The 27,833-nt window shown below is 42.8% G+C and overlaps 1 protein-coding gene across 1 annotated transcript; it reads right to left on the reverse strand.

Annotated features, from left to right (window-relative positions):
* Positions 1–80: 80 nt before the first annotated feature.
* On the reverse strand, positions 81–26,027 carry sh2b2 (SH2B adaptor protein 2). Its single transcript, XM_006795378.3, has 9 exons — positions 25,827–26,027; positions 14,042–14,975; positions 7,717–7,818; positions 7,399–7,490; positions 6,914–7,014; positions 6,648–6,809; positions 6,323–6,525; positions 5,624–5,798; positions 81–3,652 (listed from the first exon to the last, which is right to left on the reverse strand). Exons 2-9 carry the CDS (start codon positions 14,942–14,944, stop codon positions 3,318–3,320), a joined length of 2,073 nt encoding a protein of 690 aa, XP_006795441.2. The 5' UTR covers positions 14,945–14,975; positions 25,827–26,027; the 3' UTR covers positions 81–3,317.
* Positions 26,028–27,833: the final 1,806 nt, after the last annotated feature.

Consider the following 27,833-nt stretch of genomic DNA (forward strand, 5'->3'; position numbering starts at 1 on the left):
TGAAACTCTCGAGTCTGTTACCTGCCTGAACTTTCGAACGGTGACATCTCAGCGGGAATAACTGGAGAAAGCGTGCAAAAGTTTGTTCACATTTTATTCACAGAAATATAAAGTAGTATGTCAAGTACATCACTTTGTACAAAATTGCACAGACTCTTCAAAACTCAGCCAGACAACAGAAAAACTTGGCTGTAGGAGTGTTAAGAAAATAAAAGGGAGACGATGAGTAATCTGCGATATGTGAGATGGCTTTCTTGCAAACAAACAAGAAGAATCAATCAATTGTACATAAGTAAGACTCAATAGGAAAAATGTAATTTTACAACGGCTGAGGAATAAATATGTCTCAAAAATAGGATTCAAATTGGCACATGAACCGCTCCGTCCGCTCCTCGACTGCAATCACCTGTGAGGCTAAATGGCCGCGCTTGAAGGGGCAGCTAACGCTTGATATGTTTATTACAACTGAAGAAAAGTGTTGCATATGTGCCACCTGTTACAAACAGCTGCTCGCTTGGCTGTTGCGCTGTCTGTTTTTTATGCTTTAAGGAAAAAGAAAGAAAAGACTGACATGTTAGGAAATATGCTTGTTCACTGCCTTGGCAAGAGATTGCTGAGATGACTGACAGGAAATGTGAAGCTGCAGTTGCCAAATTTATCTTTTAGATTATTCATTAGAATAAGGGTGTAACAGGCGGAAATCTAGAAGGAAAAAGCTCCTCATCTGCCCTCTGTAATCCAAGAGCCTTTCATCTGATGAGCACAAGCATATGCACGTACTTTGAAGGGTTCTGCTTAATCTACTATGCCAACACTTTCCAGATGGACTTAATCTGGCCTGAAAATACCTGTGATTGGACAAAGTCTCCCTACCACAGGTTAGAGTTTTTAAAGCTTCAAAACAAAGCCATGAGAGATGCAGAAATCCAATCATAGTTTTCTTGGATTATTGCTCACTGGTGCCAAAATCATGTTGCCTGCCCCAGTTTTAAGACTGGAGGTAAAGGGGATTCAGATAAGTTGGGCTGACTCCATTCGAGGTGACAATATCCATCTATGAGCTTCTCCGAGGCTCATTTATGTCTCCTTTATTTAGCACAAATCCAAAACTGCAAGTGTGTGCTCTGTTTGGGCAAACTTGCAGGTTGCTTGGAAAGTAGCTCCAGCCAAAAATTAGTCCAACATGCAATCAGAACATATTGTTGTACATGTTACACAAGCGAGTCTTGGCCAGGAAAACTGCTCCCTGTGTTTCCAGTCTTTGATTTAAATTAGCCACCTATTGGCAGCGTGGCTTCACAGGAAACAGAACTTCCTGAACTACGGGGCACTTGCAAGATAGCCCAGAATCAACTTTGGTCCTGTGGTAGCTGTAACATTCATGTGGCCGAAAAGCATTTCAAATGTTGATCATGTTTTTGAGAAAAGTGTCTGACACCATAGATATAGTTCAGTTTTTACTTTCCAGAGGGTCACCTAGTGACAAGTCTGGTTTCCAGACATCAAATAAGCACCGGGCGATTTCTACCAGCAATCACCTGACAACAGTCACCACTTACCACAATAACCGACTGCTTTTTACATGCAGGCGAGTTTCTGTTTTAGTTTGACTACAGTGCCAATGTCAGTCCGAGTCACAGCTTTGGAAACACGCCTCCGAGGGGGGATGTCCTGTCATAAATCCCGTATGGCTCTAGCTTGCAACGAGCAAAATCTGTTCCACTGTAAGAAAATCAAAATGACTGACAGTAATTTTCCGAAAATTGAAATGATCTGGCGCAGGTCCAAATAAGTTCCGCTAATGTTTAGCTCTGTTCAGTCCCATTCATTGAACACTTTGCTGCTTTTCACTCTCCAGGTAAGCTGCAGCCAATGTAAGTATAACAGAGGCAGTGATAGGAAGTGACGGGGCTCTGGTGGTATTACACTAATTAGTTATTAGCAATATTTCCAAAAATGTCACACTTTTCTTTTTGTGAAAATGATGTTTTTCTTGAATAATTTTCTGCATAAAGCTTATTCCCATGTCGGCACAAATTAAAGCAGTGACGCCATATCTGTCCATTCAAGCATGGCCATGTAGTACCCTTTATTTAACTGTGTCATTCCTGGTCACACCCAAAAGCTCACCTGCAGGCCACATATACAGTGTACAATACTGCTACCATTCAAAACAACATGTCCCAAGTCCCTCCGATAAATGCTGGATTTGGTATAATTATATTTTCAAGGCATTACTTTAATGTGATCTATATAAACAGGATATCTAATCTACAGGTTATTTATATGCTGAGCGTGAATACAGAACCGTCACCAGATGGAGGGACCCTGAAAACCATGTTTCAGAAACACTACTGTAGCACACCGATCATCGAAAAATATTTGCACTCTAATACACCACCACACACTCATAGAAATACCCCAGTAGGACGACAAAATTGGAGCCACGCTTCCCTGTTCGTGCAGACTTCTATTGTTCATGTTCCATTTAAACAGTTTTAAACTGATTTGTAACACAACATATGACCGTGTGTGTCTGTGTAGAAGAAAATGCTCTCAGTATGCAGAGATATGCAGGTTCGGTATGTTTCAAACAGTAAATTAATCAGATAATTGTCAGGCACTAAGACCCTTTAGGCTGTACATGTTTGGGGAAAAACATCTCCAAGCTAACACTAACACACCCATGATTGCTGTACTTATGTTAGTGGAGAGCAAAGACCCAGAGCAGGACTCTGTAGGGAAAGCCCACAGGGAAAGTGAGGATATCCGGGACGGGCTCAAAGCAGCTTTACAAACATTAACAGAGCTCATAAGGGAGGGGCTGTTTCTTCGGGGTCATTTTAAACTCGCAAGCCTTCGGCAGGGTGGTGACACGGGCTCTGCTCCCAGGGAACTATGGGTAAGGGTGAACGGGAAGTGGTCAGTAGAGATGAATCAAAGCCATATGACTCTACTGGATGACTTCCTCTTGCTTTCTCCACCTACGATTACATTCACCACAGCCTTTTTTGTTTTGTTTTTTAAACAGCTCCTTCTCAACCATAACCCATCCTTACCTACCTGTAGCCCTCACTGTCTCCCATTAACCGGCATCCACAGAGAAATCCATAGAGGCAGAGGGTTTTTATGAGCATGGCCACACTGCTAAGGATCATTATCATCCCATCCCTTGTCAAATCAGAGGAACAGGAAATTGCCTTGAAACAAAAACCAACAAACTGGACGATTAGTGATCCAGTGATTTGGACCAATTTCATCATCAGCAGAGGAGAGCCCAATGTAGCTTCCAACTTTCTGGACCTGGCCTGGGTCATTTAGTAGAAAGAGTACTGGTTCTCCACAGCCCGGGCCCTGCGAGTCCCATCAGCATCGTGATAGTCATCAGATGTACCACTAGAGGCCTCCAGCAGACGTTCAGAGCTATTGCTCCGGCTCTGCAAGCCTCCACCTACTCCTCCTCCAGTACCTGGGTCGCTGCGGGAGAGGGAGGGAAGGGCGGTGGGTGAGGAGGAGGTGCTTGAGGAAAGTGGGGCATCAGATGGAGGCCCCGTAGGTGCTGCGATTCCAGGAAGGTGAAGAGCTGGCTGGGCTGAATCTGTTCGGCACATTGCATCCCTGGATGGAGTAAGGACTGGAGGCGAGGTCACATCTGTAGGAGATTGTGGGGAGAAGAAAGGGATCCTTTTAATAGAGGACATATTAATTATACAGAATATTCTGTGCTGCTGCTATTTGTTTGCTGGCTTCCACTAAGAGAGTTGCTTGTAAAAAGCTTCTTCACAGAGCAGTGTGTAAACACAGGCGGTGCGAACCTCCTTTATTATCCTTTCTCTCAGAGGGCAATAACACCGACAACACTGTTGCCAAAGACACGCCTGACCAGCGTATCAATAAAGTCTTTTACACCCTGAATCAAACCCTCGCTGTGTGTGTGTGTGCGTGTGTCTGTCAATGAGTGCGTGAGTGTGTGCAGCATTTGAGGAAACAGAGGACTTCTTTGTGACTACCAGAGTGGCTAGGAGCCGGAGTCTCGGCCTGCATGCAAAACTCCTGCGGTATAATCGCCCCCTCACTCTCCTGTACAGGAGGGCATTTATCCCATGCCAGGAGAGTGGAGGGCAGAAGGTGGGGGTGGGTCTTTTAAATCCAGTATTGTTTACATCTGTGTTTACCAGCTTGCAGTTTTTGAATTCTCTGCCTTTGCTGGTGCATTGCAGTGTATCCTGTTATATTACCTACATCAGATCTGTGGAGTAATGACGCCACTGGTTTGACTTTACACTTTACAGTTACAGATTTATTACAGTTAAGAGTTTAGGTCCAAGCTTATCGATTGCCACAAATATTCTACGTATAAAACTGGCTCTAGGAAACTGGTCCTTCCTAGAGCCGACAGCTGGATGGTGAACGGGTTGAAACAGCTGGCAGAAAAGCAAGGCAGCAGTGAGCAGATGGGAAATTCTGCAGCATAAATAGTCATGTTACGTGTACATGATGCAGTGGAGCTCAAGTTGCTCGCCTGAACTAGTTTGCAGGGTTCATGTGATAAACAGTGAGATATAAACAGGTCCAAAGCTCTGCAGGAAACCTTACGTGGAGTCTGAGTTTGAGTTCATAACAACCTAATAATCATTAGTGTTAATGATTATTAGGTTTGTGAGTAAAAATTCAGCAAATTAGCAGCTAAAATTATATTTGCCACTTCATTAGGTACATTGGTTCAACTGCTCATTAATGAAAATATCCAGTTGCCTGATTACATGGCAGCTACTCAGTGCATTTAGGCATGTAGAGATGGCATGGCTGAGATCACCAGCTGAAGTCCAAACTGAGCATCAGAAAGGGGAAGAAAGGTGATTTAAGTGACTTTGAACATGGCATGGTGTTGCTGCCAGATGGGCTGGCCTCATTATTTCAGAAACTCCAGATCTACTGGAATATTTTCCCACAACCATCTCTAGGTTTACAAAGAAACATACAAAATCCAGTGAGTGATGTCAGCGATCAGGAAGGCAACAGTTACTTAAATAACCACTTTTTACAACTAAGGAATGCAGAAGACCATATCTGAGTGCACAACACAACAAAACTTGAAGCAGAAGTCCACACCAGGTAACATTCATGTTAGCTAAGAACAGGAATTTCTATAAAGATAGGACAAATGTTGTCTGGTCTAATGAATAAACAACATGAAAACATGGATCCATCCTGCCTTGCATCAATTGTTCATCGTGGTGTTGGTGTAATAGCAGGGGAGATATTTTCTTGGTACACTTTAGGCACCTTAGTAGCAACTGTTCATCATTTAAACACAACAGCCTAGCTGAGTACTGCTGTTGACCATGTCCATCCCCTTATGACCACAGTGTAGCCATTTCTGAAGGAATCAGCAAGTTAATGCATCATATCACAAGGTTCACATCATCTCAATCTGGTTTCTTGGACATAGCAATGAGTTCACTGCACTCAAATCACCAGATCTCAGGCCAACAGAGCACCATTTTGGACGTGGTGTAACAGGAGACTTGCATCATGGGAAAGTACTAGTACTAGAAGGTATACCAAATAAAGTAAACGTCGAGTGTACACAACATGTGTTGTAAGTTACTGCACTGATTACCTGTGTTTGAGCTCCGCTGCACTTGTACATAGGAGCGTAATGTGATGTCAGCTGAGCCTCCAGATTCAAGGGGGATGGGGTGGGCGTGGAAGTGTCGCAGCATGTCCGATACGGTGTGGAACCAGAGGTGGTGGACGTGGCACTGCCCATTCTCATTAACTGACAGACGCAAGTGCTGGTAGGGAGAGTGGAAAGGTGGAGGGTGGGGGGGCATTAACAAGTAGAGAGAGGAAGTAGAGAAAGAAGAGGAGAAAAACGAGAGACAAAGCAAAGTGTGAGACACAGTGAGCATCAGAAACAATCAGACAAACCAGACCAAGATAGAGGTCAGGACATTATTTGAGAGACTTATTGCTGTGGCAGACCGCCCAAGGCTGACACCAGAGGAAGAGGTGGCAGCTGAAACTTCCTCAGCACTGCCGGCTGGCAGGATGTGATGTGCAGGGATCATGTTACATAAGAGAACATAAAACATTGACATTACTGCAGCTTTTCCAGAGCCTGAGCAACTGCAGTCCCCAGAATTCACAGAACAAAACAATATGTATGTCATTTAGTTAAAGCTGCCAATTCTTTTTAATTAATGAAAATAAAAAATAAACATTTATTTTTTCCAGCTCACCAGATAAAACTGAAATCATTTCCAATGTGCAAGTTTCAGTCACATGACATTGCAGATCGTCCATCTACTCATCTCACCTTGGCTTTGCCCTGGAAGTTGAAGGTGAGGACGTACTCGCCCGGACGCGTCTCGCTTTGACGAATCACAAACAGCCCGTGGCTTCTCGCCCCACCGGCAAGCACCAGCTGAGCTGCACGTACGCGGGACAGCGTGCCATGGAACCACGGGTAACCTGCCAAACTGGCATCTCCATCTGAGTCTTTTGATCCTTCACTGCCACCTAAGCAGCGTCACAGGAGAAACCATGGTTTATTTTTCCCCATCTGTAATTTTCTCATGTTTATTTTCTCGTAAACCTGCTTGGATCACCCTGTAAGGAAAATAAAATGAATTCATCATTACCTGCAGAGGAGTTGGAGCCCTGGGCCTCTGGGGATTGGAGGAAGCGCTCTAAAGGCATGTGAGATGGGTGCTGGGTGAAAGGAGGTTCCCTGCAACGGACTGAGGAGGTGCTGTAATGCTCTGCTGCTGTAGAGCACGATCTCTCTGGAGCACGGTACACTCCTAAACATGTTTTTATACATTATTGTATTGGTCAGTGTCAAAACATGTTCACGTTATGTTACACGGTGCTGCATCGGAGACTAAAAACAAGTCTCTACGCTCACCCTCAGAAAGCAGCTCGCAGCTGCAAGAGGCCACCATGGAGCACTCTTTGGAGGCCTGACCATGAGGACAGGACGCCAACTCGATGTCATCGCCGCTGTCACTGTACACAAGCAGTTGGGTCAGAAGAACCGCAGGAACGTATACACATCCACACACATGAGCAAACAAACATCAGTGAGTCCTAACAGACGACTCTACACAAATCCTACAAGCACCTACACAAGCGACCTTTCTGTTTATGTCCTGAGCTGCACTGACAAATGTCCACTCGTCCAAGAAACTGGGCAGGAATGTCCGCGGTGCAAGCTCGCCCATGTTTATGCTCAAGAAAGTTGTCAAAAACTCTAGTAATTGGATGATTAATGACTGTGTGTGTTCACCCTCCTCCCCCTTTTCCCGTCCACTCTTTCCTCCGCCCCCGCTTCCGTCCCTCTCTCCTTCTTTCCATCTTCAGTCAACAGCAAATATTTATCTGGTGGTTTACCCGGGGTCTATGCAGTCCTGGATGTCAGCAACCCACGAGTTTTTCTGCAGCGAGTCGATGGTTTCCAGGATGTATTCTCCCCCGTTTTCCACCTGTGGAAGCAGTCATACACTGAGCTGTGTTCAGTGCACCACGTCAAAGCAAAAAAAGAAAACCGCACCAAAAAACAGGTGAAGTGGAACGTGACTTCAGCAAAGCCATGGTGTACTTGATTTGCATACCAGACGTTTTTTAAGCTCTGTTTTATATGTAGGGTTTTTCAGTGTTATTGATGTCAAGCAGGAAGTTGTTGTGCACAAATATTTGTGTATTTCCTACCTTAAGAACAAACGTGTTGTCCTTGTCAGGCATCTCCAGCGGCATGGTGGTCCGCACCTCCACAATGGCTGATAAAGGGATGCTAACTTTGGGCTTTGAGGACTACAACATACAAACAGACGCATATTAAAAATAGTGCACATACATGTCACATACTAAAGGTATAAAGTAAGCTTGTTGCACTTGACACCAGTGAGTCCCAACAGGTCAGTCAGGACTCAGCCAAGGTTGGTAAGATGAAGGTGTTGGAACCAAATAAACGCATTTGCTAATATACAATATGTTGATTTTTTTTAAATGCTCTTTAACATTTGCCTCCAAAAACTAAGGACACAATCTAAAGTGGGAAAGTTGCTTCTGAGCTACTCATACTTTCTGTTGCAGACATGTAAAACGTCCTTCCGTTGTGTTCTAAAATTGTGAACCAAGCCCTGTTTCAGATGACCTTAGACTATAAAAGTCCTGCCTCTTATGTCAGTGTACTATTACCCAAAGCAGAGGAGGCAAATATAATTGGTCCAAAGTTAAAAAGAAAAATGTTGGGTTACATCCTACAGGAGGCAACTGCAACACTTGTAAAAGTAGAAACTGTATATTTTTCTAGCTTTAAATTAGTAGTGCGATAGTTTAAATAGTACCACTTCACCCCCTCTCTTTAGTGTGAAACACACAAAGATAACTTTTCCAAACCCTCAAACTTCGCTCTCATACATGATAATTAAGGGGCAACATGCAGTCACAACATTTGGTTCAGCCTTAGCAGTACACCCACAGATTAAATAGTACAGCTCAGTTGAAATTAACATTCATTTAAATAACTTTTAAATATCTCCATGGCTCAGATTTTATGCAGTATCTCATTTCAAAGCCTGTTTTTTGGCGATTATTCCTGCTGGCTGACTAACAAATACGACACAGGAAGGCTTTATAAAAGCGTGAACACAGAAAACATGCTGGCCTCATGTTCCCCCTCTGCAGAGAGTTGGATCCAGATGACAATCGCAGCAGATCCGGTGAATGTGTGTTGAGGTAGTGAGCTGTGAGCCGTTTCTGTGTGTGTTTCAGGAAAGGCGGAGTGGGAAGGGGCTGACTGACTGATGGTCAGTCAGAGGCTTTTATCAGCTGATCTGTCTGGAGAAAACACCGTCCTCATCTTGATCCACCTGTGCAGCTGGCTCTTGTCCCCGCCCACAATCCCTCTCTTTGGATCAGATGTCAAAAACCATTTCCTGTAATAAACTATTTCCTGTGCGATCTAAGTGGGCTCCGTCTGTTGAAAAGCAAACCAGTGCACTTGAAACTTGAATATTGTGTGGTTATTATCTGAGATAAGTGAGAAAAGTGACTTTGAAAAGGGGGCTTGGCTTCTTTCAAGGGAGCTTCTTTAGAAGGCTCTGAGTTGGTATAATCACGGGACGTAAAACAGTTTGAAACAAGACGAATGCATGCATGCAACAGCTTTCCCTGACTGCTGTGTATATGTGCATTACTGTGTTTCTATATTAGTCACTGTCCTGAAAGTAAAGGCACTGATAAATAAATATTTAGCATTTCACAATGAATAATGTATGAAATGAAAGCTGCAGTAGTGACCAAAAGTACACACATGTTTTTACTTATTTTCTGCCCGTACAAATACAGTTACAATGGTGGATGCTGATATTAAATAATGCAAAAGATTCAGAAAATGACATCATCATATAACTAATCCCTTCTAGCCAATAGCTGAGGCTTCAGACTGATCAAAAATGCTTGGTTTCAGGCATTTATTCCTAGATGTGGCTCTAAATTATGTCGATGAGAGGAAGATTTCCTTCATATGGCACAAAGTGACACTTTTGGAAGAAAGCTGGCTTAAAGTGATAGAAGATAAAACAGCTTGTTTCAGATGAACTGAGCAGCTTGTCCTAGTATAAAATAAACATGGACTGTTTTGAACTATGAATCATGCAAAGCTACTCTAGTGAAGCTACTCTAGCAAAGTGCACCTCTCCTTCTCCTAACATACGAGGTCTTAAATAACCAGGCCCCATCTTTTATTGAAGGCCACATAGTACCATAGCACCCCCATAGACAACTTTGCGTTCATACTGGTAGTTTTCTTGTGGTTTGTAGGATATTTAAAAGTAGAATGGGAGACAGAGCCTTCAGCTTTCAGGCCCATCTTCTGTGGAACCAGCTTCCAATTTGGATTCAGGAGACATTTACCCTCTCTATTTTTGAGATTAGGCTTAAAACATTCATTTTTGATAAAGCTTATAGTTAGGGCTGGATCACGTGTGCCTGAATCCTCCCTTAGTAACGCTGCAACAGGCCTAGGCTGCTGGGGGCTTCCCATGATGCACTGAGTGTTTCTTTGTCACTCACTTCTTTTCACTCTCTGTGTAATTGTACACCACTTTGCATTTCATCAATAGTTATTGTTAATTTTTGGCTCTCCTCTACAGTGTGTCTTTTGTCCCGTCTTCCTCCCTGAGTCTGGTTTTGTCTGAGGTTTCTTCCTGTTAAAATTGACTTTTTCCTTCCCACTGTCACCAAGTGTTTGCTCACAGGGAGTCATCAGATCACTGTATTATTGTAGAGGCTTTACCTTACAATGTAAAACGCCTTGAGGCAACTGTGGCTGTGATTTGGTGCTATATAAATAAAACTGAATTCAACTTAACTGAATAAATAACGTGGAGCTAAAAATAAGCACAATAGTTCCACCTTTAAAGCTGGTCCTTAGGTTAACTGCCTCTGCTGCTACTCTTCCTCTCTAGTTTGTGCAGGTTAGTTTTGTGGTGTGAACCAGAGCGGGTTATCTCAGGCATTGCTGCTGTGTCATAATGCAGGCAGCGAAAGCGTGCTGCAGTGTGCCGTCTCTGCCACACAGAGCAGCCAGCAGATAGGTGGACCTGACAGGGACGGAGCTGGAGTCAGAGCCAGGAGCGGGCAAGAGTGAGATTTTATGAGTCAGTTTATCTTTCATGCACTGTTGACTCTGCACTGTTATGACTTGTACTGCGCGAATACGATGGCAGTGATAAAGCAAGTCAGAGAGTTGCAGAGCAGGACCGTCGAAATGCATGTGTTTAATTAATGTGTCATCAAGGCTGTAACCGCCGCTCTGAAGTCTGAGGCTTGTTCACAGCTGATAATAATTTTCCCATTTTGGATGTTAATAGAAGTTAACAGATGAAACTGCTTTAGAGCCGTCATTACGTTTTTTTGTTCTTTTTGTAGTTCTTAGCAACTTGGCAGAGTTCGAGTGACTGACAAAACTATTTTGGTTCCCATTTTCAGTTGGTCACTGCTGACAGTTTGCCAAAGGCGCGGAAGCAATCGATATTCATTTTTTGCACATGAAAGGGAAACTTTGTGATCCCCTCGCCTTATAGAAATCAATGTAAGAGCTTCCTCTCTCCCTCTCTTTCCCACAGGCTCAGCTTTTCTACTTTCATCCCCCCCACCCCCCCGCACGTCTGCATCCCACCTGTCCTTACCCCTCTCCCCCATATTCCCACCAGCCATGATCAAAGGACAGTGGCAGATTTACACACAATCAGCTGCACAGCCTTGTGGCCTACTTAAGGTCAGGGGCAATGATCTGGAAATCCCATATAGACAAATGTGAAGGGTGTGTGCACACACGTGAGCGCGTGGTTTGAACTGTGTCGTTCTGCGTCAGCAGGGCTGGATCGCCCAACTAAATTTAAAACTAGAATTTAGGAAGTGCTACTACTACTGGTTACTTTTATTACTTCATCACTTTTTAAACATTTTCCTAATCTATAAATAGACTTGAGGAACTAGAAATGCACTAAGCTTAGAAAATTAAAACTGCTAAAGACAGAACTCGCGATACCAATAATGGCTGTGAAAAAAACTAGATTTCCAAAATGTGTGATTAAAAGTTCTTTTTCCATACCATTATCTGTTTTTGTTTTTGTCAGCTGGGTATGTTGGGAACACTGAAAAACTTTAAAATATATGGAGATGAGGACAAATTACTAAAAATTAAAAGGAACTTAGGTGAAATCTTATTATAATAACATAAATCTCTGTTTGTTTGTTTGAGTCTTCGGCCGCCCTATCATGATCACGGGTTGAGCAACCAAACTTGGCACACAGGTACAATCTTAGGTCCCGAAAGGTTCATATTTATTCTGGATCTACATGTTGCCTCACAAACTTCTAGCAACGGGCTGAAAAGACTTATGTTTTGCATTTATGCAACTACAACACCTAAAAATAAAATAAAATCTTCTTATAGTTTTCTTATTGTCTTCACATCAATAACGGCTCACGTATATACAGAACAACTGAATTATACATCCTAGCAACCACATAGCAACAGGCTAAAATGTCAGATTTTTAGCATCTAAACAACATCCAGCACTATGTCTGTTCTCAGTGATTCGGGTCAAACTAGTCTTTGTGAAGACATATCCCCTCTTATCCAAGAGGCCTCTTCAGCTTTAAAACAACTGGAGTAGAGACCACCCCTTTGGAGGTGACCCACTACTGACCATGTGAGTCCTCACATGAACCAAAGGCCAGTGTCCATAGGTGAAACCTCTATGAGACACTGCCCCCACCATCATGTGAGGCTATGACTCATGTGAGTCACCTGAGAGGGGGTTGAAATACCTCACTGTGTAAGAACTGAGAGAGCCTCTCGGATGAGAGGCCAAACATCTCCACAGCTGCCTTCATTTTCAAGCTCTGACCACCCATATTTATTAATCTCTGACTGAGATTAACTATATCAGTTTGTCAAAAGCACGAACAGGCCAAAAGAAACACGCCAACAACAACAACAATCTGAGACACTTAAGATTATTGTTTTAGTTGACTGATAATAAAAACATATTTCACGATTATTACTAGATTAAACAACAAAAAGCTGGTGTCCACTTCTCAAATTCTAAGGATTTGAGGTTTTGCACACTTTTTTACATTTGAAAGCCAAAAACAACTATCTGATTAATGCAATAATAATAAATAATAGCTGATCCATTTTCATCGTAATCATTTTTTCCTTAACTCTCCACCAGAGATGGGTCAAGAAACTTGATACCAGATCCAGCCAGACTAGCCCGTACATGACTACTGGTAAGTGCCTCGGCAGACGGTGCTGTTATGGGTTTTTATGCAACGTTAATTTGTTTTGACATAGATAATGTTTTCAAATTCCTAACTGACCCAAATAATGACAAAGCTGCCGGTCTTAGGCGATTATATTTGACATTGCTGTGTGTTTACATTCGGTTCTGACTGATCAAACATGTGAGCCTCATGAAAACACAGCTCACTCCAGCGAATGACGCTGACAGGATGTGCCAAACTTAAAATGCAACCTCCTCAATTTATTATTAACTGAAAAGTCTGCAGTTAATAAGTTAGGGTTAGGGCATCATTATTAACCATTTCTTTAAATGCTACTAGAGTTTAGGCAAGCAGCAATCGCAGTGGAAAACAGTCAGCCTCTAAAGTCAAACACCTGCTCAGTGGTTAGATAAGGAAACCCAGACAGGGCTGTCGGCATGTTTATCACAAAAGATTTAAAACCTTTCATTCCGGCACAGTTTCACCTTTCCTCAGCTGTCCTATTTTATTTATCGTGGTTTTTAAAATGTCTAGAGCAGGGGTGTTAAACATAAGGCCTGGGGGCAAGAATTGGCCAGGCCAAGACTCCAATCTGGGCCATTGGATGTCTTTGGAATAACTGAAGGAGAGCGAAGATTTTGGACTTTTATTGCATTGATGTATTTTCCTGGTTGTGTAGCTTTTCCTACTGATAATGAGCTCATCCATTGCCATTCATACACAACGTCAAAGTAATTAAGTAGTAGATAAACGTTTAAATAAAAGAAAAGTTCCCATTTTTTCGCTATCTACTCTAGAAATGATAGTCTGGGCCATAAGCTACCAGAAATTTAACTCTGTAATTTTACACATTTAATTTTTTGTGCTGACAAATTTCTTTCATTTATGACAGCAGCAATTCTTTATCATGAAGAAAAACTGAGATGTTCTATTGAAACTGCACTTCTTTGGCTTATATTATCTTAAATATTTTAAATGTTTAGTTAAACTTCTTCACACTAACAGGAAGGGGCGTTTTAACTGGTCCGGCCCACTGCCTGTAGGCTGTGACATCCCTGGTCTACAGGGAGCACCTGACCTCAGAGGCATGCTTACTTTGTACACCTTCATGCCTGCTAAGTATAAAGTTTAGACAATAAACATCACTGGTTAGCATGCCAATGTGTAATAAGAATGGGCTGCTGTTATGATAAGCACATTCCAAGTATTGATAAGAGTATCAGTGTTGATATACCTTGGGTGGTACATAGAACTCTAGCAGGAACCTCTCCCCTTCCTCCCTCTTTGCCTTCCTCAGCAGCAGGCGGCACTTCTGCCACTGTGCAGCACCCATACAGTTTGTGTCATCAGCCACCATGTATCTCAGTGCTCCCTCTCTTTGGATTTCTAGGAGCTCAGCCTTGTGGCCTTGTGAACCCCGTGGAAGCCGAAGCTTTTGGGACCACTTCTCCCCGCCCACAGCCTCCCCTCCTCCTCCCCCATTAGCCTTCCTGGTCCCAGAGGGAGCATCAGGTTCAGGGGAAGCCCGTCTATGCCACATTTCCTTCACCCCATCCACCACACACAGGCTCATGTTCCTCAGGGAGAAGCCCTTCTTGAATCGAGCCTTTGGGTGACTGACTGAAACGTCCTCTGAACTGCGGGACTGTCCGAGAGCGGAGACCTTGTGGGTCGTCTGAGGGCCCCTGGAGGCAGTGGTGCCGCTGCCTCCCCCATTTATTCCTCCCCCTCCGCTGTCCATACTGTCCAGGGAATCACTCGAAGCCCCGGCGTCCTTGCGTCTCTGGTAAAGGTCGTGACCGTAGGACAGCGGGCAACCCTGGATCCCCAGGAAAGGAACGATGCTGTACTTTGTCGCTGCGTTGGAGCCGTCCTCTCCCGGAGAGGATGCTTGGTTTTCCCGGGCCTGGGTCAGCGCTGCAGAGAAGCACTCTAAGAAGTGTTGGGCAAAGTGCTGTGAGAAGCTGGCATCAGCGCCTGGCGAGTCATAGCAGGGGTTCTCCGACAGAAAGCGCTGGAACTTGTCAGCGAAGTCTGCAGCAGAGGCTCGAGCATGGAGCTCACAGAACTCTCGCCAGTCGGGCAGCGGGCACGAGGAGGAGAGCTCGGGGCTACCGGGCAAAACCGCTCCGTTCATCACTGGGCCATGCCAACCCACCGAGGAGAGGCTGAAGGGGAGGAAGAAGAGCACAGTTAGTGTGGAAACTATAAATGGACTGCGACATGAATTTATCCATCTCTTGGTCTTGGATGTCACACGCAACAGTTGTGGCACAGCCTGCATGTGTGATGGCACAAAGAAGAAGATGAGGCAGACTGCAAACCAGCTTGTTTGTCATTACAATATTTACATCTTAATCAAATGAAAAATGAAGTGATTTTCAGTGAAATATTTACTAATAAAATATTACACATTTTTACTTTTTTTGCACTGTTAAGGCAAAACAGCACAGAAAGCGTGACCTGAGTGTCCTCTGTTGCCGTTATAGCTCTGGTGCACAAACAGCCCCCCATTTCACTGTGTTGGGGCTTTATTCACTTTGACTTTGAGTCCAGATGTGTGACAGTCCAAGATTATGAGCAGTGCTGGTGCTTGCCATGTGAACAGATTCGATGTGACAGCGGATCGAAAGGAAATGATCCACAAAAGCTCGGTCTCTACCACTTCTGAGCCTCGCCAATTGATCATTTGTGACGCGCGCTGAGATAATCTGAACGATCTGGAAGTGTGTTCTGTCAGATCAGGTTAGCGCGGATTGCAAATTCAACACAAACCGATCCTCTTTACATCCTGTGTGTCTCACTCGTTGGCGCTTTTCTAAATAATGAGTATTTATGAGAGTTGCTCTGATCCACTCATCCTTGCATTCCTCTGCCCTCCAGCAGGTGTGTGTTTGCATGATTCACTCCTCAGCACTGCCCACCCTCTCTGGCCCCAGCAATGCCAGAGCGCAGCACATCACTGCAAAAACTCTTCGCTGCACAGTCAGAGTCATACCATCTTTGTGTCAGTAGCAACATCCAACGACAGTTTTCACCTCCCTCCCCTTCTCACTCCCTCTCTCTGCTTCAGCGCGCGAGTGACTAACACAGCATTAGCAAAGAGTGCCAAACCATCAAAAACATGCTGGTTTGATTATTTCTGTAAAAGCACGCAGATAACAAAGAAGTTAACATGTGAGTGGGCAGGCCGGGCAACATACACAAAGGGACGGCCAACACTCCCCGCGCCGCGAAGGCTTATTCTCAGAGCTGCCGGGCTTCTCTTGGCAGTTGACTCACAGTAAGAGCTCAAATGTTTGCTTACTGAAATTGCACTCTTAAACCAAATCATGCATACATTTGCACTGCAGAGTTTCATGGAATTTCTCTGGCAAGCAGCTTTGTTGTCATTTTCAAAAGCATCAGTGTGGGTTGTCTTTTCAGAAAGGATTAGCGCTCTCGCCGCTGGAATGAAGTCTGACACGCATGTTCAACTACAAGCCAGTCGCTTTCTTTCGTTTCTTCTCCCACAGATCTGAAACAAACAGTTTGCCAGATCACAGAGAGGATGTGATAAAGGGAGCTCACTAGCACATCTTAGATTCTAAGACCTGGTGTTAAAATTTTAGAGGAGTGCAGTGATGGTTAGAGACACTTGAAAGTAAAGGAAAGGCTCAGATTAACAAGGGAAAAAATGAGAATGGTTAATGTTTTCCTTTAAACTGCAGCTATTCACAAATCTATGGAAATTTAGACTTATTTTACTCCTTTACTTCATTTAAGTGTGACGAAGCGGGTGGGTCAGGGGTCTCAGTTTAAACAGATGTACAAGTTATATACCAGTTACCCAGTTCTCATCTATGACACACCAAAATAGTGTTTGTGGTGGCTCGGGATTTAGAGCAGGTCGTCAACTATTCAAAACATCAGTAGTTTGATCCCCAGCTCGTGCATCTGTATACTGAAGTGTCCTTGAAACACTTCCTGAATGCATCCATGTTTCCCATGGATTGCATGTGTGCGCAAGAGTGAAAAATGTGTCTTTGGATGCAGCTTACGTTGTAAGAAGCTTCTGGGTTTAAACCCATCTGACGACGATCATCGGGTTAACTGGTGATTGTAAAGTGACTGTCGGCGTAATCGTAAATGCAGAGGGTGTGCCAGCACGATTTAATGAATTCACTGAAACTTGATAAGTGAAAAAAAACTGTTTTTACTATAATACGTTTACTGATTTTCCTAAATCTTACCTCTGACATATATCTGCTATACAATATTATTTAAAAAAATGTTTTTAATAAATAGAACTACAATTGAAACCAAACTAAAAGAAAACATTTTCAAACAATAAAAACTAAACTGAAACAAGCAAAACTATCCTGGAAAGACTGTTAAAAAAAAAAAAGTTAAAGTGAAATCAGAATAAAAACTAATTAGAAAATACAAAACTATAATAAATCTGCTGAATTCAGTTGAACTAAGCATAAAGGAGTCTTCATGCATTGAGTCCACACAATTCACTCAGTTACAAATCGCAAATTAGCAACAGATTAATGTTAAATGTCCAAACCTAGTTGTATCTATGCCTTTAAAGGGTTAAAAAGATAATCCATCAAGCTCCACAGCAATGCACTGCACTGTCCACTGGAGCAAAATGTAACATGTGTCACTGCAATTACCATACTTTACTTGAAACAGAGGAGGCCTAAAGACGTTTTTAAGTTGTGAGCGCTTGGGATAAACATGCAAACTCCACCTATAAAGACTGCAGCTGGACAATGGATTTGAGCACAGGACCTACTGGCTGTGAGGCGACTGTGCCACCAAGACTGAATAGTGAAGAAAAATGCAAGAGAGACACTGAAATACATGCTAAGAGATATCAGACAGACACAGTGGTCATTTTGTGACTCTGTTCAGTTTCACAAACCAAAGAAAAATCATTTGTGAACCTAAAAATTTAAACTGCAAGTTGCTGACTGGAAATGTCAAAGAATAGAAATCAGCCAGTCAAATTCAGATAGAAGAGAAAAATATTATGACTAGCAAATTAAGACAAAGTGCATCATTGATTTCAGGTTGGACAGAACGTGTTAGGCATCCACAGAACAGTATAGCTTCTGGAAAGAGTCACAATGGACCTGAACCCAAATCCATTCATTTACCACTTATTACAATTAACTCTTATTAAATATTATAAAGACCATTCAAGCCTAGATTTATTAGAAAGCATACAGGGTGATTTTCATAACTCAACAGTACAAGGTTTGCTCTTATAATGCCTTATAACTGATTATAACACATTAGTAAATGTCTTATTATCCCCAATGTTAAAAACTTATTAGGAGAAAGTTGCTAAACGTTTAAAAGTAAAAAGCTAAATTCTCTTTCCACTCATTCATGAACTTCATTCACGAACTTCATTCACGAATCTATCACTTCATTCATCTAAACATCCATTCATTCTTTCTTTCACGGCACACAAGATTTAACCCAGTGTTGTAATAATCATCTCCCTCGCCTTGTGTGTATGTGTGTCTGCTTGTGTGTGTGTTGTGTGTGCGTGTGTGTGTGTATGTGTTGCTGTTGCCAAGGCAAGGAAGTCAATATCCATTCAGCTATTTAAAAACCTGCACTGGGCCCACTTTCCACTCATTCAGCAGAAAAACAACAACACATTGTGAGGTGCGATTCTCACACTCCTGCCCTTCTGTAAAGACGAGGATGCGCCTCTCTCAAGGATACTGAAATGACTACACACACATACACACACTAACACTGACACACTCAGTCATCGAGTCAGCATGAAACTCAAGCCATGAGACGCTGGAGGAAGTGGACAGCATTATGGTTTTCTGAGGCTCAGCAAACTGAGACTGACTACATACTGGAAAGACACACGAGGATCTAAAGTTTAAATGATGGCAGAAACAGCCAAAGCAGAGTGATGGGGGGAGATGATGCAGAGCGGATGAGAGAGGTCCGTGGTGGAAATAGTTGAGCTCTTTACTTGAAGTACTGACCAGAAATGTGTTTTGGGAACAAATTTTTTCACTTTACATTTGACCTGAAGCGGAGGGAAAGGTTCAACTCTTTTTCCTGACGTTTGTTTGACAGATGTACTTCAGACAGTTTAAGTTTCATAAACCTAACAACACATTAAGATTAAACTGATATCTTTAAGTGAATAGGTTGTGCTCTGGCCAATATATTCACTCATGGCTTGAGTTTCATGCTGACTCGATGACTGAGTGAGTTGGTGTTAGTGTTAGGGGGAAGCATACATCTACGACTGCGTTAGCCTGTCTTTATGTGCTGCAGGAGGAGGATATCTACAGACAGGAGTAGTGCTGTGATGGCTCTTCCCAAACTCACTGATAAGAAAGGTAGTAAGAGGAGTCAGGTATGGAAATACCTTGTGGACACCTGGCACTGTCTTTGTGGAAGCAGTTATTTTTCTATGGGCTAAAATGTTTGTATCAGCTAATGCTACATAAAAGCTTAAGCTAACGTAATGTAGCATTAAGTAGGCTACTCAGCAACCATGCTAACATTTTACCCTGTCTTTTGAGCAAAATATAAAGTCAACATTTTAATGATATAGAATGCCACTGATTTAAAACCACTTTTTAATAAAGGAGGTCATCTATAAGTACACAGAAAACCTAGGCATGGAAAATCCTGTCATACCACTTGTATTGTCACAGACTGCTACATTTCTGTTATTGTGACTTCCTGTGTTTTCTCCACTTGAAAAAAGCAAACGCTATGTTGTGTTGCTAGTGATGCAAAAATGTATCTACTTTGCTAAGGCACAAAAAAAGAAAGTAGAAAAACAGCAAAAGTCAAAAGCAAACATTTTGGAGTTTTTTGGGGGGGGGGGGTTTTCAAACGTTTCTAAAAAGTCTCATTTTTAGGAAGCTCTTTGTAATATGGTTACAAAAAGTGAAAAGTTCATGATAAACTACACCTATGATTGGCTTTTTTTTAAAATTACCATTGTTTGAGAATTCGGGCATAAAACGGCCTTCGCGTGTTGATCTGGGATGTGTGTGAGGAACATATTCAGCATTTTAGCTGCTAAATATTCCACTGCTGACAGCAGCGAGTCACCTGTTTCTGCTGCTAATTACAAAGGAGCAACTTATAGGTTTATCACAACAAGCAAACTTTTCCTTTAACTCTACTTTAACTCAAAGCCCGTTAAATTTACTGTGGAGTATTTTTCTGTTGTTGTATAGGTACATTTGATAAAGTAAAGAACCTGAATACTTTTTCCACCACTTGAAGGGGGCATGTGTTTGCTCCACAGGCCAGCTGCTAAAACAATCAGTGATGTGTGGAGGTGGAGGAGACAAGGGGAGCGTAAAGAAAGGGAGACAAACTGCAGGATGGGGGGGGGAGCAGGGGCACCCTGTAGTTTCTCACATTGCCGCGACTCCCCTCAGATTTTTTTTCAGCTCCGATGATTTGGAAGCAAAAGAAATAAAACAGACTTAAGGGGAGTCGTGGGGAATCTAAAAATGTTTACCTCCATCCTCCAAGCCTCGAAAGGCCCTTTTCCTTCCTGTTACTTGTCCCTATCGGTTGTAAAAATCTACGGCTCCTGTGCACCCACCACCTCCTCCTGCTGGTGCGTTCCCCCAGGGGAGGGGGCAGATATCTCTGTCAGGTGGTCGGGAGCTCTGTCTGTAACTGTAAACTGACTCTGGGGGAGACTGCAGAGAGATTACTGTGCAGGGAGAAGTGATTGGCTACAGCCTGCAAAACACATCATACAAAATCCATTCACTTCATGTACCTTGTAGAGCTCTCACAGGGCTGAGCTGAGCAGAGGTAGGAATTACACATGCCTGATTAATACTGTGGTGTTTTGGGTAGTAATATAGAGCTACTGAGGAAATGATACTGTAGCTAAGCGGACCGGATGCACATGGATTTTTATTTATGTAGCCATGTCTACTTCTGTGCACTTTCAGGGATAAACACTGCACTTGCCCTTTAACAGACTTATATGCCCTATATACTGCAAGCAGCTGCATGCCAGGAGCACAGTCTCTGCGATTGTCTGATGAGGATGATTGGTGATGTTGTGCTCCCACTCCAGGGAGTTTGAGCCCAGACATGTTTTCTAAGATTAGCCTGCTACACAGGACAGCACACAGCTAGCAGCACACTCAGTACAGTGATGTACACATACAACATCTTCAGCGCTCTCTGAATTAATTAATAATGTGTTCTTATATAAGATGGAAATATGGCAGCGCTTTGAAATGGACAAACGATATACTGTTTATGTGTTTATGCTCTGTGTGTGCATTTGCACACGGATTTGTGCGCACCATTCATACATTCCAAAGCTAAACAAACTCAGTGGACACTTTATTAGGTATGGATTAATACTGCTGGGTTGGATCCAACAAGCTGCTGGAAACATTCCTTGATGATTTTAGTCCATGTGGGCGTGATAGCATCACAAAGTTCCTGCACGTCCATAATGTCAATCTCCCGTTCCACCACATCCCAAAAGTGCTCCCTTGGATTGAGATCTGGTGACTGTGGAGGCCATTTGATTGTGTTTAAGACACCAGCTTGAGTTGATTGTACCTTTGTGACATGTGCATGACCTGTAGACAACAGAGCATGAGTACACTGTGGTCATATAAGGATGGACATGGGCAGCAACGATGCAAAGGTAGCCTCTGGTTTAGACCAGATTCTGACCCTACCTCACAAATATGGCTGCAGAAATCGAAATCTAGACCAGGCAACGTTTATCCGATCTCCACCAGAACCAAAGCATTGCCTATTGTCTGGTTTTGCCCGTGTGAAGTAACTATAACAGTACAGCACTACTATAAAAGTATAGAGTTGAAAAAGATCCCCTCCCATTAATGAGTTAAAACTTAAGAAACAAGACAAGAAAAACACATTAAAACAGTTAAAACAACCAACCAATTCTGGATAAAGTTAGTCAGTCAGTACTAATACCTGAAACCATTTTAAGACCATTCAAAGTTGTACTGCAACATACCTGCACATCAGCTGCCAAACACATTAATGTTAAATATTGGAGTTACTCCATATAGTGCCTTTAGATAAAGAGATGAATCAAAATACTTCATGCAAAATTAAGATTTCCCTTTGCAACAGAAACATGCTGCAGAATAAACAGGATAGCTCTTTTGTTTTGATACCTCACGCTAATGGAGGACCGAAGCAGACACTCACACAGGAGGAAAGTCACGCTGACAAAAAACTGACTCACCTACAGAAGACACAATACTTCCAGGTGTGTGTAGGAGTAAAGATAGCAAAAGAGAAAGAAGGGTACTATGCACTCCAGGTTTGCCACTACAGACGAAGAAAGGATGATGGGAGTGGAAGGAAAACCAGAAGAGATGTAGGCGAATTATAAAAAAAAGAAAAAAGAAAAAGAGTGAAATCCCAGGAGAAAGAAACTGGAGATAGAGAGGTATGATAGGGAAGGGGATTAGACGTTGCAGCAAGAGAAAGAGCAGAAATAGAGGTCAGCAGTGATAGACCCCGACCTTCGACTACTTTTAGATCTGTTCACTTCAGAGGAGCTGGTCAGTGACCTTTAACCCAAGCGGTGATAACCTCATTTCTCCCCAAAGCTCCTGAATGTCTGGAAGAGTTTCTGTCCTGTAACACAGGACCACCGCAGAGAGCGTCTATGTTCACTGGACGGGTGACGGCGCACGCAGACAGACGTTATGAAAGCTATACAGCCCTGATCCAGACACTGATATGCCTGAGCTGTCTGTGCGAGCCTGTGTATGTGCGCGCAGAGGCAGACAGATACAACAATGATAAGAAGCCAGTGGTGATGGAGATCGAGCATTCCTGAGGACCAAATCACCAAACTGTAACTGCACACAAATAAACTGAGTCGGCTCACCTGTGGGATTTTTTTTCCAAGACGCTACTAATGATGTAGGTACGCTCAGATATTAAACACATAAATTAGCGTGTCCTCTGCAGGCAGACTTTCCTCTCTCTCTCGCTCTCTCACATGCTTCCTCTGGCAAGCGGTGACAATGTAAATGTTGAGTGAGCTCAAGCATCCATATGGCAGCCAGTGATAAAGGACGAAGTGTGTGGGAGATGCACATTGCACCACTGACTTCCATTTCCTGTCTCTCACCCACCAGGTCTAACTAATTTCACAGATGACCACAGGCCTCTCACAAAGAAGCACACAGAAGGAGGAATACTGTACAACCTGTGTGAGCGTCGAGTCTTTCAGCTGCTGGACTAGATGGGCTTTTAATTTGTGGTGAAGCTGATGCAGAAAACAGCACGGTGATAGTGCCGACAGAGGTTGGAGACAGCCGCTTACACAGATCTATGTAACGTTACTTTGTGGTTAACTTCAGCCGTGGATTAGTCCCTGTAGTTTTCTTATGAAGTCATCGTATTTCATCTTTTCAGTCTCGCACGCCTTAAATGATGTAAAGTAAAACGTGAGCAAATCTGAATCTGAATATTTAGATCTGCACAGAAATCTAATTTTCATTACTGATCAATCTGTTGGTTATTTTTATAATTTGTGTGCCTGTGTGGGTTTCCTCCAGGGGCTCCAGTTTCCTCCCACAGTCCACAGTCATGCACGTTAGGTTAGCCGTAGATGTGAATGTGAGCGTAGTCGCCATCGGTGCTCTTTAATGGACTCGCACTCGGTCCTGTTTACCCCACCCCACCTCTCCCTGTGCCAAAGTAACCCACCACCCTGACGCTTTCGTTTCAGTTACACAAGAAATATTTTTTATGTTTATCTAACTGATTGAATATCATATAATAAATAATAAATAGCAAAGCTTAATAGGCATGTCGGTACATGTCAAAGTTTGAGTAAATGTATCCTCAAGTCTTTTTTAACCACATAGAATATTACAAAAAGTTTCTACTAGAATCTGAGCTACTTTCTGCACAGCCATGTCTACAGTTTACAGGTCATGGTCCAAAAAGGAGAAAATATCCAATGAGCACCAGTTCTTTGGGTGAAAAGTGCTTTGCTGATGTCAGAGGTCAGAGAAGAATGGCCAGACTGCGTTGACTGGTAGGAAGGCAACAGTAACCATAGTTACACCCAACATATGCAGAAGAGCATAATGATGTGGGGGATATTCTGGCCCCCTAAATATCAAATGAGCATTGTTTAAACACGGTTCTCAAATGGTCCCGTGGTCAATACGTCTCAATATAATAGCGCACCTATGAGATGTAGTGGATCTGGTCCCACCCAACATGCTGTTGAGGAAGGTCTGAAACAAAAAGATGGTCCAGGTGTACCTAATAAAGTGCCTGTGAGTACATTTTGGTTTAAATCAGTGCAGATGGAGAAACACAGGGTTGATTTTGCAGTAATTATTTCAAACAGCATCTAGTTCTGTGAGATCTCAAACATGGAGGAAGTAAAACACAACGCAGAGTATGAAAGATGTTCCAGTGTCAAGATATTTGAGGGGCTGCCTAAGCAAAATGTAATTACTGTATAGAATGATTTTTTTTTTATTACTGAAAAAAGTCCATCACAACAAGGTCTATGACATTACTCAAAAGTCCTATAAATGTATATGTATATATATCACTATTATATTTGACTAGAGCAAAGCCCAGTGTTGATTCAGCTGTGCAAAAGACACGTTGCCTAACTGACCGCATGATAACATCTAGATTTTTTTGGTGTGTTCTCACGGTGTAGAATAAATAACTTCACTTAGCAGTCATACGTCACACCTTAGAGTTTTAGTGAAAGTATCATCTTTCAACCTTGTCTATCCTTTAAGTGTTATCAGAACATAAGAATGATGAAACAGTCTATACACCAGCACAGTCTGCACATAACTACACTGCATTGTATGTTACTGTGTTTTATTGTTTTGTTACTTTACTCTGAGTAGATTCAAAGTTAAATGCTTAGGTGTTGTTTTCTCACCTGGCACAAGAGCTCAGGTGAGTTCCAGAGAAGCTTAACTTTTATTCAAAGAACTGTTCGGTCTTTGACAACCTTGATTTTTAAAATCCTAGTTAAACATCGCAAAACAAAAACAGCATCGCCAGTGCAATATTAGAGAATTTAGTCAGAAAATAAGGGAATAATATGCTGTTTTTCTTCTATTACTTCAATAGAAAACCATAACCTGGAGACAGAGACGCAGTCCAGCCTCGGAGGAGTGTTAGCAGGACGGTACAATGATGTAAACATAACAAACACGAGCAGGCCCGCATCCTGGTCCAATCTGACTGATAAGGCTTCATATTGACTGACTGTCTCACATAACCAATAAAAAGACACATAAGAGAAAGTCAATAGCAGGCCTATAACAGGCCCACTGCAGGCCCGGGGAGCCTATTTAAAGCCGACAGTGAATCGCTGTGCAGGCTGCGCACTGGACTTCATGAATGGGAATTGGCAGCAGCCTCCTGCTGAATGGCTGACAGACACAGGTCCAAAAGCGGGCGATGAATGGGAGTCCGCGTGTAGAGTCACGAGCTGGTACACTGATTCTGGATCCTCGCGAGCGGAACCGGACTGTGCATCATACCAGATCACATCAGGGCCCCCGAGCCCTCCTGTGAGCGACCACACCAACTCCCCCAAGTCTATTAAACGGATTATCGGAAAAGCCCCCCTTCTTACACCGCGACCCCCCTCAAAACCAGGAAGCCTCACACAAACACACACACAACCCCCCCCCCCCCCCCAACAAGCCGCTATCATCATCAAAAGACCCGCACTCGCTCTCTGCCTGGCTCTGAGCGCTGGTTTAAGGGGATGAAGCGGGTTTAACACCAAAACAGAGCAGCCTCTTCTCCGCCTCAGCACCTGGAGGTGTGCTGCTGCTGCTGCTGTCCTCGACAAATCACGATGCGGACTCCTTTCTGTTGTCAGCACGAGCACACGAGAAAGGCTCTGCAGAAATGTCTAAACCTGCGCGTCAGGATGGTCCAGACGCGCTAAATAAGAAATAAAACGCAGCGACTGCTTCTGCGGTGCCATCAGCTCTCACCTCAATACAGGAGTGCTGTCATGACGCTGGCGTGTCTGAGGCGATCCCGGTAAGGTTGTTCACTTTTCGGGATCAAACATGGTCATTCCCCGGGCTCGGCTGCTGTCTTTACGCGAGCTCACAGCCGGTCAGCTCTACCTCCATCTCCGCTCGACGCACTATGCTGCTCCTGCTGAACGCCTGGCTCCGCTCTCCACAGACCACCATCAACCGGGGAGAGTCACAAAAGCTGCTACTTCCGCTTACTGCTTTCAGAATAAAGCTAAAAGTTTAAGGGGAAGGAATGAGTTGCCTGTAAAAAGCTTGATTATATATGTTCACAGACACGCCAAAAGTAGCTGTGTCTGGGTGGAAATTGGAGGACGAGGACATTTTTTTCCTAAGATATTAACATGATGTGTGACGTGCCAGTTGTTCTCCAGCTCCTTATTGTGAATTATGGAAACCTGAACAAGCTTGGTCAATCTGACAGAACAATGGGATCATGTGGTTTTGTTGATTTTTTAGTTGTACTTTTATAATCATATTCTGGAAAGCACTATGAAATACAGACTAATGTTAGGTGAATGTATTGTAACACAGCTATGATTTAGGCGAATTATATATACCACAAACTTGTCATTTCAAACCAAAGTAATCTTGATTTATTATGTATGAATTACCCAAATTATTACTAGAAAACAGGAAAAATTTCTTATATAAATAATATTAAACTAAACTAAGGTGGTACTCGGTTACTGAGTCCTTTTTTAGAAAGTAATGTGCGTTCAGGAAAATAAAAAAAGGAAGTATACCACAGATTCCCCAAATAACATAATAACTAATAATAAAAAAAAATACATTTTATAAACCTCTGTAGCAAAACAGAAAAGTGTCCTCCAAATAATTTCAGTTAAGTTCAATCTCATTTATATCGCACCAAATTACAACAACAGTCAGCTCAAGTGGGTTTATTCTGTAAGGTAAAGGCCCTACAGAGAAAACCCCCCTCCCACAAAAGCAAGACTTTGACAACAGTGGGAAGTAAAAGAAACTCCCTTTTAATAGGAAGAAAAATCAAATTCACTTAGGAGTGAAAGGTTGGGGGTGAGTGGAAGAAGACAAGAATAGATTAATAATGAGTGATTAATAAATTCAGTGATGATGATACTCTGCAGTGTTTCTACTTGTTGGTCTAGTAGAAAACGAGCTTCTTGCTGTTTTTATCATTAGTTTTATGATCAATCAGGATTTTTATCAATATAAGAGAAAATTTTCCTGGGAGGTAACAAAAGTGGGGCCTTTTATAGTCTTGCTTTTAATGCAACTTTCAGATCACACAATGCTGATTTCTGTATATTAAACACATTTGTTCTTCATTGGGTGATCACAAACTTACTGAAGCCTGGTTTCTATGAGTTATAGTGCACTGCGCTTTCCGTTATCTGAACATGGAAATACAGAACTGAAAATACACGCTGTGCAGTTAAACTGCTTGGTTCCTTAAAATCATTTTTAAAGATAACTCACTCTTTGTTCAGATTTAGCATCCACAGAAAACACACACACACTTTCGCTCCAAATTTTTGAATCACTTTCAGCATTATCACGAGGGCCTTTTATTTTGAAGGCGCATTAAAATGCTGTCATTTTCTGTGTGTCTTTGGTTGAATTGACCGCATCTTCCTGCACTGGGGGGGCTATGTGTGCGTGTGTGTTACACTGATCTATTTAACACTGCCCTTAAAGGAGCCACACCCTTTTATTGTTACCACTGACACAATGCTGGATGCCCTGTTTATCTGTGCGTGCTATTTAAAGAATAAATACATGCAAAAATACATTTATTAGTTTGAAAAACAGGATATTTGATCCATTCTTCAGAGCGTGCACAGACACAGGGGCATATAAACAAATCAGCTGACCACAGACCCAGATTCACAGGAGTGGAGGACAGTGTGGGCGTCTTAAAGGAGTCCCACCTCTTCCTCGTGTTGCCCTTTAAACCAGAAACCCCAAAACAGCACT

This window comes from Neolamprologus brichardi, chromosome 14 (genome assembly GCF_056152115.1).
Source record: "Neolamprologus brichardi isolate AB-2024 chromosome 14, ASM5615211v1, whole genome shotgun sequence".
Lineage (NCBI taxonomy): Eukaryota > Metazoa > Chordata > Actinopteri > Cichliformes > Cichlidae > Neolamprologus > Neolamprologus brichardi.

What these genes read in the sequence shown, in the direction of transcription:
- sh2b2 (XM_006795378.3), bottom strand. Translation starts at nt 14,944, where the DNA reads ATGAACGGAGCGGTTTTGCCCGGTAGCCCCGAGCTCTCCTCCTCGTGC. An exon ending in GGGCTCCAACTCCTCTGCAG is followed by an intron (nt 6,526 to 6,647) that starts GTAATGATGAAT and finishes GACGCTGCTTAG; the next exon opens with GTGGCAGTGAAGGATCAAAA. An exon ending in ACTTCCAGGGCAAAGCCAAG is followed by an intron (nt 5,799 to 6,322) that starts GTGAGATGAGTA and finishes TCTCCCTACCAG; the next exon opens with CACTTGCGTCTGTCAGTTAA.